This window comes from Triplophysa dalaica, chromosome 7 (genome assembly GCF_015846415.1).
Source record: "Triplophysa dalaica isolate WHDGS20190420 chromosome 7, ASM1584641v1, whole genome shotgun sequence".
NCBI classification, from domain to species: Eukaryota; Metazoa; Chordata; class Actinopteri; order Cypriniformes; family Nemacheilidae; genus Triplophysa; species Triplophysa dalaica.
Window position 1 is genome coordinate 1,589,276 of NC_079548.1, and position 16,093 is coordinate 1,605,368.

Below are 16,093 nucleotides of genomic sequence, written 5' to 3' on the forward strand. Positions count from 1 at the left end.
AGAATTCTCTAAACATTTATTCATCCTCATGTCATCCTGTATGAGTTTCTTTCTTCTAAAGAAGATATTTTGAAGAATGTCGATAATCAAACAACACTGAACCCCATCGACTTTAACTGTATGAACACAAAACATCCTCAAAATATCTTCTTTTGTGTTTCACTGTAGAAAAGTCACATACAGATTAACAAACACATGTGTAAGAGCGAACGGGGACAGAACCTTTTCATTTTTGGGGTGATCTCTATAAGTCAATATTTAGGCCACAGGGTTTCAGCAGATATCATTTGTTACTTTAACTTAAAAAATTAAGTTACATGGCTGCCTAAATGTTTTCGTTAATTAAACTTAAAAAATTAGTTAATGTAACAATTTGACATCAAATTCACGTAATAACTAACATTTTTATGTCAAACTATCGTTAAATTATTTATATAACGTTTTTTAGACAGCTGGGTAACTTAGTTTTTTTTAAGTTGAAACAACAAATCCTTTTTTACAGTCTTAGTCTTTTGCAAATCATAGAGAAACCAGACTAAATCAGATTTGTGTTTAGTTCTGTGTTTGAAGAAGCCAGTGCGGTGGAGTTTTTATCGATGTGAAGGAAGCTGTTACTGACACCTGCTGTTCAACTACATTACTCATACTCGCACATTTATCTCTATAATTTTATGATTTCTAAAAACACTTTGATACCAAGACTTATTCCTACATGTCTAAAATGTGTTGTTTGAGCAGCGCCTGTGTATGAATTAGAATATATAGCCTAATTGTTTTTAGAAACAAAAGATTTCTGGTCATTATTAAACGATTAAACGAAAAGTAATTCTGGACCATAAACACATGAATGAGCAGAGCTACAAACCAAATAACATGCCAACTCTGAGAAGCTCCAAAAGACGTTATGATTTTTGTTCCAAACATTTTTTAATAGTTTTAATAGTTGAATGGTTTTATGAAATTATCATTTTAAATGTAGGGAAATGGTAAAAGTAATATTATTAAGTATTTATAAAAGGAATTTCTAAATTGTAGCAATCTGTTTATTTAAATCAAATTAATTTCTGTGTTGAATTACGTGATGTGAATGCAGCTATTGTGTGCAGGTCGCCATGGTGATCTCAAAGCTGTGCAAGTGTGTGTCTCTCTCTCTCTCTGAAAACAGGGGCAAAGTTAGTGAAGTTTGAGGGGTATTGTTGGAGAATCCGGTCTGCACTGGACTGAACACTCTGGAGTTGTACAACCGTGGACAGTCACATCAGGGTAAGTACTTTTTTAACATATCTTTGATTTGAATGGTGTAATAGATTCTATGACTTTAATCTTTAACAATATTTGTGTTTTATAAACATTTCAGAGCTTAATGTTTGTTTTCTCAAAGTTTATTCTAAAAGTGAATGTAGAAATGGACTGCACTAGTACAAAACATAACTTCCTTTATTAAAAACAAAAACATCATATGTTGAAACGAGTTTCGTTGCATTTGATTTGTGTTTGTAGAGACATTAGTAAACTCTCTCTCTCTCTCTCTCTCTCTCTCTCTGTCATGTCAGGTGATGTTCTCTCTCTCTGAGCTGTGGTCGATGGGTGAGCGTCAGGGCAGTTATAAGCTGTTAAAGCCCTGGTGGGAGGTGTTCATGGATCATCTGCTGGTGCTGATGCTGATGGTGTCCGTCCTCGCGGGGACTCTGCTGCTGTCCCGTGACGGTGTTGTGTGTGTTCCCATGAGTTCCTCCTCCGGAAACTTCAGCTCCTCCACAGAGCCCGAGTCTGACCCGCTCTTCACCAGTCCGGCGAGGGGTCGACGCACCAACTTGGACTTCCAGCAGTACGTCTACATCAGTCACGTGTGCTATCACGAGGCTTTACCGTGGTACTCGCGCTTTCTGCCGTACGTGACGCTGCTGCACACGTTGATTCTGCTGGTCAGCGGCTGCTTCTGGTTTCATTTTCCTTTGACGTCTGCACGAATCGAGCACTTTCTGTCTCTCCTCGCCAAATGCTGCGAATCGCCCTGGACGACCCGGGCTCTGTCCCACACGGCCAGACTGGACACGGCCCGCTTCTCAGAGACGGAACAGACGGTGCGACCCAAGGGTCAGGCAGCATGTTCCTCTAAAACGCGCAGGTTAAGCGTGGACTCTGGGACTGACAGCCCCCTGCTGGTGGCGGCTGATAGCGGATCTACTCAACCGTCCCCATGCCCGTCTGCCGGCTCTCGCTGCTCCATACTCTCTGGTCTGTCACCGGTGGAGCGTGTGACGCCCCCACAGACATCACAGGTTCCTCTGGAAGGTTCTCGGACACCGGCACCGTTAGATCGCAGTGATCGTGAGCAGGCGCGAGCGCTGTTCGAGAGAGTCCGCAGGTTCCGTGCACATTGCGAGAGCTCGGATGTTATCTATAAGGTGATGCTAATTCATTTCACTCAGTTAAATACTGATCAACACGCTGTCAAATACCACAGTAGCAACTGCATTATAATATCCCTGAAACCAATCAGAACCCCCTGGCAACTGCATGACAACACATTGGAAACCCACCAAAGCACATTAGCAGCTGCAAAGCAATAGCATCTCTCCCTTAGCAACCACGAAGAACACCTTAGCAACTGTAAAGCTACAGGCTTATAGTAAAGCAATGGCCCAACAACCTTAAATAATATACTAGCCCTAACAACCACCCTAACAACTGCATAACAACATACTGACAACCAACCAGAGCACATTAGCAGCTGTTAAAAATATCTTCTTCGCTTAGAAACCACACAGAACACCCTAGCAACTGTAAAGCTACAGGCTTATAGTAAAGCAATGGCCCAACAACCTTAAATAATATACTAGCCCTAACAACCACCTAGCAGCACATTAGCAGCTGTTAAAAATAGCTTCTTTGCTTAGAAACCACCCAGAACACCCTAGCAACTGTAAAGCTACAGGCTTCTAGTAAAGCAATGGCCTAATAACCTAAAAAAGGACTTGCCCTGACACCCACCCTAGCAACTGCATAACAGCACACTGACAAGCAATAGCCTCTTTCGCTTAGCAACCCTCAAGAACACCATAGCAACTGTTACGCCACAGGCTCATAGTAAAGTCATGGCCTAATAACTTTAAAAAGACTTGACAATGCCATGACAACCACCATAGCAACAACATAACAACGCACTGGCAACCAACCAGACCACCTAAGCAAATATAAAGCGTAAAGATAACAACTAAAAAAAACACATTAGAAACCACATAGCAATGACATGGCAACAAGAAACACTGCGAGAACCCCTTTAGGAACCATCTAGCAACGTTCCACTAACCATTTAGAAACTCTGAGAAATGCTGGGATGTTTCCACCCGTCACAGGTTCACTTATAACCCAACAGTTAGGTTTGTTCATATGTCAATATTGCAACCCAACATTTTGAGAATAGAGCAACAGCTCAATAATGACCCATAACACCCTAGCAACCATATAGCAACGCACTACCAACCATTTAGACCACCTGCAGCAGCATGAATATTTCATGATCTTTATGACTGAGATGTGGTTGTTGTTTGCGCAGGTGTACACGGCTCAGACGGTGTTTAAAGTGCTGAAGTTCATTGTGATCGTGAGTTACGTGACTCCGCTGCTGAACTCCATCACTTTCAGTCACGTCTGCAGACCGCAGACACACACGTTGACCGGATACAACACGTACCAGTGCAGTCACTCGCTCTCCTCCATCCTGCGCAAACTCATGCAGACGTACATCTCACTGCTCGTCCTGTTCGGCATCATCGCCGTCTACACGCTCATCTGGATCTGTCACAAGTACGATGTTTCGTTATATCATTGTATACTTTCACAGTTATTTCTCTCAGACATCAGTGAGATTAAATGGAAATGTGTGCTTTAGTCTCATGATTAGTTTATGTGGATGAAAATGTGGATGAGATGTCAACAATGTGTCAAACTGAGCTCAGATTTGTCAAGTCTGCAATCTAAAGTCAATATTATTGAAGACCTCAACATGAGCTCAAACATTTCTCATCGAAGTTACTCAAATCCAGATTATTTGACTTCTACAATCTTTCATTTTACACCTTCATATTCTTTGCGTGTTTAAACAATTACACATGTAATTATTTAATATATTTTTCCTGAGCAGTTTTAAGAGCAACTCTGAGAACTCTTTAAATCTTCTGTGCTATGAAAAAGAAAGCTTGATTGAAACCATTATTTCTGGATTTCTCAGGTCTTTGACGCAGTATTCCTTCCAGAAGCAGCGTGAGACAGGATCTATGTTAGATGTGCCGGATCTTCAAAATGATTTGGCCTTTCTGTTACACATGGCCGATCAGTACGATCCTCTTCTGTCTCAGCGTCTGTCTGTGTTTCTGTCACCGGTCAGCGAGACTCGACTGCTGGAGGAAAGCCTGGAGCGTCGCTGGGGGTCTGAACGTCTGAGGTCAATGATGACATGTGACCCTGAGGGTCGTTCTCTTCTTCAGCTGGTGGCTCTTCCACATCTTCCACCCGCTCTCTTCACCCTCAACCAGCTTCAGGTGCTGAAGCTAGAGCTGATCACAGACGCCAAACTCACATCGCTGATATCCAACATGACTGCACTCAGGTATGACGTGACATTGAGAAGACAGAGAAACATTTACACACATTTCAGATGCTACTGAGACTTCAGACGAATGTACTTTTTTAAGCAACTCAATCCATCAATTAGAGCAGATTTTATTAGAAAACATTGGGGGTGACGAAAAATATACACAATAAAAAAAATCTGATTCCGTTGAATTTGCAGAAATGTCATTTTTTCAAGCAGATTTCTGGGGTCTGACACTGAGATGACACGATTTAAACCGTATTGAAGGCGTTCACGTGGTCTGGCTGAATTTTCTTCGTTATTCGGCGCATTTCAAATACATTTTTGATGTCTTTGTTTGATAAAAGAACTCAAATTTTTCAGTGAAGTGACCCTTAATGACCCCGTATTTTAAAAGAGACACAAAGTTGTACATGAATTCACAAGTGGTAGTCTTCAATTGTGAATTAATTTTTCAAGAAATTAAAATGGTATTGTTCATCAAATAAAATACAATTCTTGTGTAAAATGTATAATATGATGATTTTAATTCAAAGATCGGTGCATATTGTTTTAAACACATGTCAGCAGCGGTATCAGAAAAGATTTTTGTGGCCACAACGAAAAATCCACACAAACATCCTCATTTCATTCAGATTATACTTCGACCGTAACTGATGATTCTTCTTTCATCAGAGAGATGCATCTGTATCACTGCTCAGCATCAGTGGAGCCCGGAGCACTGCGACACCTGCAGGAACACCTGGAGACGCTGCATCTCACCTTCGCCCAACCCGCTGACATCCCGCTGTGGATGTACTCGCTCCGAGGCCTGCAGGAGCTTCACCTCACCGGCAGGATGAGCAGCGACGGCGGGATGGGACGCGGCTGGCCCCTCTGCAGCCTGAGACAGCTGCGTCACCTGCGTGTCCTGGTGCTGCGTGGGTCGCTGCAGAAAATCCCCGGGGAGCTGAGCGAGGTGTCGGGCAGTTTGATGAGACTGGAGATACACAACGAGGGCACCAGACTGTTGGTGTTGACCGGACTGAGACGTGTGACCGGACTCGCTGAAGTTCAGTTACAGGGCTGCCAGCTGGAACGGCTGCCATCTGCACTGCTGGCGCTGACGGGTCTGCGCAGTTTGGACCTGCAACACAACGCACTGCGCACACTGGAGGAGCTGCTGGGACTGCAACACCTGCGGCATCTGTCGTGTCTGCGGTTGGCACACAATCACGTGTTGGCACTGCCCGTCAGTGTTGGAGTTTTGCGCTCGCTGGAGCTCCTGGATTTGTCTCACAACCAGCTGCAGAATCTTCCGTCGGCTCTCTTCACGCTGCATCGGCTGCGACGCCTCCTGCTGGCTGGAAACCTTCTGGAGGGGCTGCCGGCGGAGGTGAGAGCTCTGAAACTCCTCGCCGAACTTGATCTGATGGGGAACAGGCTGGAACATCTACCAGAGGAGCTGTTTGCCTGCTGCGTGGAACTGCGCAACTTGAACGTGTCTAATAACTCGCTGGTCTCCTTGGGTCCTGGTTTGGACGGTCTGCGTCTGCTCTCTCGACTGGACGTACGGGGAAACTGTCTGGAGGAGCTGCCCGTGGCGCTGGGGGGTTGTGTTGGGCTTCGTGGAGGAGGTTTGTTAGTGGAAAACTGGCTGATGCACACATTACCTCGACAGATCAAAGACATCCTGTCCAGTCCTTCCTCAGAATCTCCATCCAGACCCGATTCTGACTGCTTTCCTGCGTTTTCCACAGCACAGTGGAGCTTCCACTCAGCGCTGGAGTCTCGAATATAAAACCTAAGATTGAATCTGTTTCTCGTTAATAGAACTGAACTAATCTTTCTAAAATAAAGATCTTTAACATCCATAGACACGCAGTGTGTTGATCATACTGCTAACAAAAGAAACCGTTGAATTGTAGCAAAATTTGAAATTTTTATGAAGTTTCAGCAAATAATGAGAGGGGAGATTCTGTGTCCATTACTAGTCAAAAGTTTGGTTAGAATAAAAAATAAAAAGCACACATGGGCCCTGGATGCAGATAAAGAGAATGACATCACTATTAAACATGGTGGAAGAATCTTAAAAATGTATAAAACATACAACTATAACTCTATTCCTGCAAGCATACATTCGCATTACATTTTTAATAATTTATTGTTGTTCCCTTTGACAAAAAATGTTTTGACAAAACTTTTGTAGTAAATGTTAATGTAGAGCTCTTGTGTTTTGTGAACAAAAAACTTCTCATAAAGAATAGCTCTACTACAAATAAAACAATTAATACAAATAAAAACGTACATAGAACATTATTTCAAGTTCATTGTTTACATAACGTCCTGTTTTAAAATGTGTTTCTTTAAAATCTCTCGCGTCTCGCTTTCATTTTAATTTGTGTTGTGAAATTACGAAAGTCCCGCCTCTCGCTCATCCGTCCAATGAAAGGTTAAACGCGATTCTCACAAAAGCAGATCTAATATCCAATCACGTCGCTGCATCTTGTGATTCGTTTAGAATTGGCGTGAACGAAGACCAATGAGCGTGCGCGTTATTCTATGGGCGGGACTTCCGGACGGAAGTATAAACCGCGGCCTGGCGCGTGCGGTTGGATGTAGCTAGCAGCGCTCGTGTTGTAACAACTGAAGTCACCGTAACCTGAAGGTAAAGAGGAATTATCAACTTGTGTGTTTATCGAGTTCTTCCTGTTTTCTTTCATTGTTCATTATTTAGTAAAGCGTTATGTGCTTTATTTTCATATAACTGCAATTTTTCAGCTTTTCTTCTTTCAGAAGGAATACGTTAGTTGTTTTGTGTCGTTGTTAGCATGTTAGCGGCGCGTGCTAACAACAGCGTGCGGGTTCGTTTGTTTTTTACGTTAACGTTTTGTGGGAATGTTGCAGTTGAATGTTGTAAACCTCAACTTGGTGTGGAGGTTTTTTTGTATAGTTTTCTCGGTTACCGTGATTTACCCGCCGGTTCGAGCGAGCCGCTCTATTGTCCGCGCGCGTTTACGATGGTGTTCAGTGTAACGTTAGTTCTACAACATGACGAGTTTTACTGTTACTACGTAACAAAAAGTGACAATCTTAGCAGAAAGAAGTGTAAACCAGTTGTGTAACTTAATTCAATTATTCATTTAAGACTACTAACGAGTTTGAATGAATGCATATTATACACATAGGCCGGTGGGGAGGGAGGGGGAGTGCGCGGTATTGTATCGTGGTAATATCACGAATTCTTTTAGTGAGTCATTAGCACTATATCGTAGAATTTGTATAGTAACAAGAGTAAATTTGTTTCACAATACTGGTTTGCAGAAGGTTAAACAGGTTTCATTGCTGATCTGTGACCTCAAAACCTAAGTTCTTCCCGGTTAACAGGAAGTATTTGTTTCGACTGACTCTCAGCTGTTGAGGTGTTAATGTGTCTGATGTTCTGACTCCAGCATGGCCGAGAATGACGTTGACAACGAGCTGTTGGATTATGAGGAGGAAGAGGAGCCTCAGGGAGCCCCGGAGAGCGAAGCCCCGGTGGGCAAGAAGGACGTGAAGGGCTCATACGTCTCCATCCACAGCTCCGGCTTCAGAGACTTTCTGCTCAAACCTGAGTTACTGAGGGCTATCGTGGACTGTGGTTTTGAGCATCCTTCTGAGGGTAAGGCCGAGTGTTTTTCTAATGTCCCTTTACATTTTAGAGTTTCTCGATATTGCGAGTGTATATTAAATTGTGTCTTGGTTTTCAGTGCAGCACGAGTGCATCCCGCAGGCGATCCTTGGCATGGACATCCTGTGTCAGGCTAAGTCTGGTATGGGAAAGACAGCCGTGTTTGTGCTTGCTACCCTACAGCAGATCGAGCCTTTGGATGGACAGGTCTGTTCTTCAATTGTCAATGAAATCTGTATTCATATGCAGCAGAAACTTCAAGTCTTCAATGAAATTATTGATCACTTGTTACAATTAAACCTGTGATGCTATGAGGATTGAACAAACAAAATTATTTGACATTGACTGTAAATATTCTTGACTTTGAGGCGACACTAATCTAAACGTGTGGTTTGTTGTTCAGGTGTCTGTGCTGGTCATGTGTCACACTCGTGAACTGGCATTTCAGATTTGTAAGGAGTATGAGCGTTTCTCCAAGTACATGCCCACGGTGAAGGTGGCAGTTTTCTTCGGTGGCATGTCTATAAAGAAGGACGAGGACGTTCTGAAGAAGAGCTGCCCTCACATCGTGGTTGGCACACCTGGGCGAATTCTCGCTCTGGTCCGAAACAAGACCCTCAATCTGAAGAACGTCAAGCACTTCGTTCTGGATGAGTGTGACAAGATGTTAGAACATCTGGGTGAGTGTGTGGTCACGATTCGAGTTGAATCTCTACAGCTTTTGAAATGAACGAGACCAACATCATCCTTAAAATCCTTTGTGTTTGTCAGATATGAGACGTGACGTTCAGGATATCTTCAGAATGACGCCCCACGAGAAACAGTGTATGATGTTCAGCGCCACCCTCAGTAAAGAGATTCGACCCGTCTGCCGCAAGTTCATGCAGGATGTGAGCGAAGCTTTCTTTTCTAACCTGATGTCGACTGCGTTCACTTCTCTGTAGGCTATTATTGTGTGTATTTGCGGCTAGTGTTCATAAGTGATGAGTCACATTGTGTGAATGTTGTTTGTTTTCCCAGCCAATGGAGGTGTTTGTGGACGATGAGACGAAACTGACCCTTCACGGTCTCCAGCAGTACTACTGCAAACTGAAGGACAGCGAGAAGAACCGCAAGCTCTTCGACCTGCTCGACGTCCTGGAGTTCAACCAGGTGAGCGACTGCTACTTCTGTCGGGAGAGAAGTAACTTTGATGACCTGTAGCGTTGTGTACTTTCATAGCTCTGAAGCCACAGCTTGAGTCTCATCCTATATTGTCTTGTGTTCAGTAGTTTCCCTCGGGTGTGTTCCGTACGTTAACTGTCTTGAGTACAGTGGTGTTGTAATGCTTGTCGTCCTGCAGGTGGTGATATTCGTGAAGTCCGTGCAGCGTTGCGTGGCGCTCTCACAGTTACTGGTGGAGCAGAATTTTCCCGCCATCGCCATCCACCGAGGAATGGCGCAGGAGGAGAGGTTGTCACGGTATCAGCAGTTCAAAGACTTCCAGAGGCGGATTCTAGTGGCTACAAACCTGTTCGGTCGAGGAATGGACATCGAGAGGGTCAACATCGTCTTCAACTACGACATGCCTGAGGATTCAGACACATATCTTCACAGGGTACAGACACTCAGTCTTGAAGCACTGCTCGTCCCCTGAGGACTGTGGATTTGTAACGGTCTCATCTTATTTCAGGTGGCTCGTGCAGGTCGATTTGGCACAAAAGGTTTAGCCGTCACCTTTGTTTCTGATGAGGCAGATGCCAAAATCTTGAATGATGTGCAGGATCGATTTGAGGTCAACGTTGCAGAGTTACCAGAGGAAATTGATATTTCTACGTACAGTAAGTCTCTCCGAATCTCTGCTTGTGTGGTGGTCTGCTGTGATCCATGCGTGTTGTGTAGATGTGTGACGTTTCTCTCTGCTCTTCTCTCTCGTGCAGTCGAACAGTCCAGATGAAGATCCTGAAGCTCCAGTGAAGCACCAGCTGTTGGGTCACGGCCTCTTATTTTAAAACCCTTTTACCTCAAACCCACGCTTGTTTTTCACTTGTCTCTGGATTGGCCGATGATCATGTCTGTGATTTTTGTTCTGACTTATGTTTTGGGTTTTAATGAAATTAAATCTTTTTATACTACAACTTGACTTGGTCATGTGTTTTCGATCTACTCAAGTGTTGTAACGATAGGATCAATGCTGTACTGCATCATTAAAATGATTTTGTTGAAACTACTTCATTGATTTGTCAAATTTAGGAGGTCTGTGATGGTTTGACTCGTTGTTTATCTGAATTGGTCAAGCTTTGTATACCAATGCGTTACCTGTTGGGTGTCCTTTGAAAAGGATGCACCGTGAGTGACAGAGCTTTGTCTTCCTCTGCCTTTTGGGATTTTCTGCCCCTTGAATTTAAGAGTGAAGCAAGTCTTAATAAAGCACATTTTAAAGCAACTTCTAAAATATTAAGTAACTTATTTTCAGTTGGATTCGAGCGACAAAAGTTGTATTTTGTAACTATGTACAAATGCAGTGAAGATGGTTTGTAAATATTTCAGAAACACACGACTATGGTCAGAGGTATAAAAAAACACCTGCAGGCAGATTGACATGAGTTTATTTCATCGGTGTTGAGTGGTTTTCTTCAGCAGTGATAGAATGATCACTTTAATCTGGAAATAACTTTTGTAGCTTTGCTAATGATGTCATTTTCTGTATACATAATTCACACCTTTAATTACATACAGCAATCTGTCATGCGTTCATAATCCTGAAGTCCTTCATTAGGTGTATGTGTAAGGATGTGGTAATATCTAAATCTCACTACGATAATACCTTGTGTGAAGTCAACGGTATAGTATTGTTGCAAAATGACAATGTTGACTTTGAAACGTGCCATAAGCATCCCCTTTTCTAATCCTAATTGCTCAGATGTATGAGTTACAGTATGAGATGGGTCAGATGACCTAAAATTCCTTTTTATTAAATATAACCTCATCAGATGGACTGTGCCAAAGGTATCATCTGTTCTTTCATTTTAACTTTGTTTCACACAATCATGTGGCCGAGATAATATTGAGACGATTTTGCAATTGAGATAACACGATATCGGTAATATTGTTACATCCCTTTGTATGTGTGTGTTTAGAATTTGAGCACGAACAACAAGAATCTTGAATTTTCTTGAGTTAGTTTATCCATCACTTGGGTTTGTGTATAATTGAGCCAACTATGGATTACAACAAACCAACATTTGTATATGGGACCTTGGACAACAAAACTGTTTTATGGGTAAATTTCTCGAAATTGAGATTTTTACATCGTCTGAAAGCTGAATAATTAAGCTTTCTATGGATGTATGGGTTGTTAGGATAAGACAATATCTGGATTAATTACAACAGTTTAAAAGCAAATTGCCTTTGAAGGTGTTAATCAGAGGCGTTTTAGCAGGCCATCCACTCGCAATAAGAAAGATTTTATATATTTAAGGCAGGAAATTTACACAAAATCTTCACGGAATATACTTTCATGGAAGATACATTCCTTAATATACTAATGATTTTTGGCATAAAAGAAAATTCGATCAATTTGACCCATTCAATTTATTTTTGTCCTTTCACTAAAAATGTTCCCGTGGTACCTAAAACTGGTTTTGTGATCCAGGGTCACATATAGTTTGACGCTAGAGGGGTCTGAACTAGAGGATTGACTCCTTTGGCATGACTCCAAGTCTGGCATTATTGTGTGACCTGATTGTGTACAAAATGGATCTACCTTTTTTTAGAAATGTTTATTTGTATCTTGGAACAAAATCAGTTTTTGACCTTAACCCCAAGTCAACGTGGCTTTCAATGTCTGATCAAACCCTCGTTCCGACTCAGATGACGTCACCCCCATCATCTCATGTACTAGTGCCAGCAGGCAGAAATAGAGACGGGTCGTAAAACACCATTCGCCCGAGACACGAGCATCACATTGCAGATTACAGAGCAGCGTTTGAGAGAACGTTCCACCCATTACTTTCAAATTACATGTTTACATCAGATGCTGGTGTTTTTAACATATTTTTATTGCCAGCCAGAGGGTCACTGAGTTCCCTTCCTGCACACGATTTGTAATTAGCTCGGTGTTGGGGAGTTGGCGTGTTGACGCCAGGGTGCTGTGGCGCTTGGCCAATGTCCCTCAGTAAATTGATGTCCCACAGTACAAATCCAGTCAAGACATCATGTTTGGGACTCAAGGGAGAGTAACGGAGCCAAATCAATATCTCCATGGTAAACCCTGGATTACGTCCAGAGACTTGTCAATTTACCTCTGTATTTTGCCGGATGTTAGTCCCGAGTGTTTCTGCTCCTCTTATGTTCCTCCAATGATGAGTAATGACAAAGAACATGCTTAATGTCCACATGACGACCAGCACAAGTTTACACGTGTCCACCTGTGCAGATGCCCCAGAATGCATCCCTGCTCATGGTGAGGGCTAGCCAATCATAAAATTCATTCCTATATATTCACGACCCGGGTTCAACAACCTTCGGCGATGTCCATCAGGAAGGGCGTCTATTCTAAAGCTCCGATCCACTCCTGGGCAAAGGATTTGGAAACCAAAAGGGCCCCTTCTCCATGTGGATTCCAGTTGAAGGCCCTGGTCTAGCGTCTACTCGGTTACAGTTAGAAACGCTACTCTATTGGGGATCTGCTGGGACGGGGCAGGGCGGGGGCTTCCAGAAACCAGGTGCTAATCGATGAACTTATGCGTGTCGCCGTAGAGCCAGCGCTGGGGAGGCAGGGCCGCGTCGTTCAGGTGGCCGCATTCGTCGTTGCATTTGCAGGACTGAACGAACATGACGGCCCTCTCGAAGCGCTCGCCGGAGGGACAGGTGAAGAGCACAGGGGCTGTCCTGGTGCGGCGAGGCGAGCAGCATCGGCCGTCCACGCACATGCCGCAGTAGTTGAGCTGATACAGCTGAGCGCTCCGGCAGCCGGCGTGATGTAGACGGAGAGGTTCCGGAGACTTTTGGGTACGGGAGCATTTTCTGCCTTTCTGTAAAACACAGGGTAGACACAGGGTTAAACATGATTGCATTCATAATAGATGTAGTCATACCACGGACAAGAACGACTACAGTGAAACTACACAGTCCTACATCATTTGCTGCGGTAAGTCAATATTACAAGAAAGGTTGGGTTGTTTCAATCCATGGTTGGGTAAAATATGCATCCGTTGGTTTCAATGAACCGTGAAAATGTCCATATTTAACCTAACCAGGATTTGGAACAACCCAGCAAGTATCGGGTTTGTCCATAGTGTTCGTGTGACCCAACCATCGGTGTAGAGCTGCAGTGGCTTTGGAGCTACAAGTAGATTTTAATAGGTGCTCATGGGTAAAAGCTTTTGGTCTGTTTTTAACAGTGTTAGCGCTAATTATAGCAAAACTAGAAATGGAGACATTGAGTCTAATTCTGTTGGGTGGCTGTGAAACACTAGCGGTTGAACACGGTGGTCCGTCATATCTTCTCCACATCAAAACAGTGTTTTTCAGATTCATGGACTATTGCGACTTCACTTTGTTCAGTCTTACGTTATGCTGCAGGTGATTCATGACTTGAGAGAGTGAGAGAGACGGCTTCACCTTCACAGGGACAGCGACAGAGCTGCAGGGCCGAACGTTGCAGAGTCGGGATTCCTTCACCAGTTTGCACTGAGTGTTGTCATTGGTGACCCGAGAGGACACCCCCATCCCACAGCTTCGAGAACAAGGTGTCCAGCTTGTCGTCTGGACGATGCATTGCCGCCCAGCTTGCTTCCATGCTAGCGAGAGAGAGAGAGAGAGAGACGGAAGGTCAGTACACAGGCACCATTCAGCAGACGGGAGGCGCACAGAATGAACTGTGTGTGGGTCTGGTGCACAAGGACCTAATGGAAAACCTCTGATGGACTTCTGAACACAAGCGCGCACAGAAATACGTGGAGGAGATGCCGGCACAGTTCACATTGGGACCGATTGTTAATTGAACCAATACCAAAAGTGGTCTCAGAACTTTGGCTTGTGTTCACTAAAGGTTCTCTCAAAGTTGTCAAAACGTTTATGCAGTAACCTTAAAAGAGAATTCATGATACGTAACTGCTAAATGTTCTAAAAAATGTGGATATGACAACGGCATAATAATTCTTTCATTGTAAGTAGGTCTTGTGCTGGTTTAACTGGCAGTATCGCTCACCTGTCAGGTGCTTTCGACTGCGTGGTGTTTCCCACTTTTTGTCCACCTCCATCAGTTCATTGCTCAGTGAGTTTTTGGGTCTGTAGGGGTATGGCTTCGGTCCAGGGTTTTTAAAGGTGTGCAGGTCTGGGAACAGGTACGGAGGTGGCTGTGGACGTCTGAAGACGGGCGGCAGGATGGAGGATTGGCTGTGACAGTCTACGCTGGGGCAGCACTGGCCTGGCACTTTGACCAAACGGGGGGCGGGGCAAGAGGGCGTGGAGACAGGAATATCAGTGGTGCAAAGAGGTGCGCAGCCGACGGCTCCGTCGATACAGATGCACTGATGTTTACAACCAGCGCGGAAGCTCTGACCGTTCTGATACATCCGGCCGTTATATTCACATGAGCGCCCTTCATGTTTGGCTGTGAGAGAAAAGACATGGGAGATGTCATACGTATAGTATAAATAAGAAATTATACAACTATTAATTCAGGCTAATTTTATGCTAACAAGAGTCAGATCATCCATAATTCTTTTGGATTGTTCTTGAAAGACTTGTTAAGTGATTTTCTTAACTGAACACAAATGTCTTAAGTTATTTTGCTGTTGACACCATTTTAAAATGTAAAATCAAAGTTTGACTTGAACAAAATGATTGTGTTTCTTTTACAGAATTCCTGTTCCAGACGGTTCCAGGTCGGAAGCGTCAGAGATGAGGAAACCGATAGTGCTGGCGTGTCTAAAGACACAAACTACACGCCACGGGTTAAAGAGAAAGAGAGACACTCAATCCTTTGCTTTTATGAGAGAGAGGCTCTATGTTTAGGTGCTGGAATTTTGACTTGTTTACAAGGTCGTTCAGAGTCACACAGTCACTGGATGTGTCCAGCCACCCAATAAAAAGCTCTCTTTAGAGCTCAAAAAAATTCCTTAATATAGAAACAAAATAACTTCTGTATGTGAGAAACCTGTGACAGGGGTTTCCCAAACCTGCCCTAAACTATACCGTCTACAATTTGTGATAAACTATTTCCTTTTATTCAAACAGACTCTTAACTGCAAAGCAAGTCTGTCACTCACCCCTGCAGATTCCGTGGAGACTGGCCACGTCGTTTCCATAGTTACACTCCAGACCCTTGTGATGGTCGCACGGTCGTCCCGTGTGACAGTCATCGTTCAGCTGAGCGGCGCACACCTTACAACAGCCACAGCCGTCAGGTACGGCGCTCACGCCCGGCGGGCACACGGGACGCTCCGCCGGGCACTCGCACACGCCGGGACACCCGGCTTTCACCTGCACAGATCAGACAGACAGATTGTGATTGAACGGTATCATGTTAAGTGAAGATTGAAGGTTTCCCTGTCTGATGTCTATCAGCTCACTTCTGACATCACTGCACCTGTTTCTCTGGCATGTGAACGCCCAGCACGCCCGGCATGTTAAATCGCAGGAGCCGAGATCTTTAACCCCTAGACATTCAGACTGATTCATGTTGTCCATCGCTGTTGAGATCAAAGCATAACTCTGTGAGCATGGGGGCAGATTCTGGCGCGAGCGGGGGTAATAGAGGGGGGTATAAGGCTGGATTGTTGCACTCTGGTTATTTTAATCCTGTTGCTCGGCTATTTATGAGCAGCAGGGCTCTCAGATGATCTGTGAAGGGTGAAACT

The 16,093-nt window shown here is 43.9% G+C and overlaps 4 protein-coding genes across 4 annotated transcripts in view; 3 read left to right on the plus strand and 1 right to left on the minus strand.

Moving 5' to 3' along the window:
* Positions 1-16,093, plus strand: part of LOC130425913 (zinc finger protein 91-like) — a 235,520-nt gene that overhangs the window by 49,505 nt on the left and 169,922 nt on the right. The gene's annotated exons all lie outside the window — the stretch shown is intronic.
* On the plus strand, positions 1,031-6,842 carry si:ch211-106h11.1 (volume-regulated anion channel subunit LRRC8D). Its single transcript, XM_056752359.1, has 5 exons — positions 1,031-1,263; positions 1,554-2,408; positions 3,560-3,810; positions 4,235-4,612; positions 5,273-6,842. The coding sequence occupies exons 2-5, from the start codon at positions 1,557-1,559 to the stop codon at positions 6,375-6,377; spliced, it is 2,586 nt and encodes an 861-aa protein (XP_056608337.1). The 5' UTR covers positions 1,031-1,263; positions 1,554-1,556; the 3' UTR covers positions 6,378-6,842.
* Positions 7,143-10,671, plus strand: ddx39ab (DEAD (Asp-Glu-Ala-Asp) box polypeptide 39Ab). Its single transcript, XM_056752406.1, has 9 exons — positions 7,143-7,244; positions 8,029-8,237; positions 8,326-8,453; positions 8,650-8,926; positions 9,018-9,136; positions 9,267-9,398; positions 9,589-9,843; positions 9,919-10,066; positions 10,166-10,671. Exons 2-9 carry the CDS (start codon positions 8,030-8,032, stop codon positions 10,180-10,182), a joined length of 1,284 nt encoding a protein of 427 aa, XP_056608384.1. The 5' UTR covers positions 7,143-7,244; position 8,029; the 3' UTR covers positions 10,183-10,671.
* Positions 10,809-16,093, minus strand: part of si:ch211-106h11.3 (CCN family member 1) — a 6,178-nt gene continuing 893 nt past the window's right edge. The window contains exons 2-5 of the mRNA XM_056752420.1: positions 15,503-15,716; positions 14,440-14,844; positions 13,851-14,029; positions 10,809-13,261 (exon numbers count right to left, since the gene is read on the minus strand). Of these exons, the coding sequence (XP_056608398.1) occupies positions 12,956-13,261; positions 13,851-14,029; positions 14,440-14,844; positions 15,503-15,716 (1,104 nt within the window). The 3' untranslated portion in view covers positions 10,809-12,955. The remainder of the gene's footprint in view (positions 13,262-13,850; positions 14,030-14,439; positions 14,845-15,502; positions 15,717-16,093) is intronic.

Excerpts from the sequence above, each read along its gene's own strand:
- si:ch211-106h11.1 (XM_056752359.1), top strand. The coding sequence starts at position 1,557 with ATGTTCTCTCTCTCTGAGCTGTGGTCGATGGGTGAGCGTCAGGGCAGT. Across the intron at positions 2,409-3,559 it reads GCTCGGATGTTATCTATAAG|GTGTACACGGCTCAGACGGT; the intron begins GTGATGCTAATT and ends TTGTTTGCGCAG. Across the intron at positions 3,811-4,234 it reads CTCATCTGGATCTGTCACAA|GTCTTTGACGCAGTATTCCT; the intron begins GTACGATGTTTC and ends TGGATTTCTCAG.
- ddx39ab (XM_056752406.1), top strand. The coding sequence starts at position 8,030 with ATGGCCGAGAATGACGTTGACAACGAGCTGTTGGATTATGAGGAGGAA. Across the intron at positions 8,927-9,017 it reads CAAGATGTTAGAACATCTGG|ATATGAGACGTGACGTTCAG; the intron begins GTGAGTGTGTGG and ends TGTGTTTGTCAG. Across the intron at positions 9,137-9,266 it reads GCCGCAAGTTCATGCAGGAT|CCAATGGAGGTGTTTGTGGA; the intron begins GTGAGCGAAGCT and ends TTGTTTTCCCAG.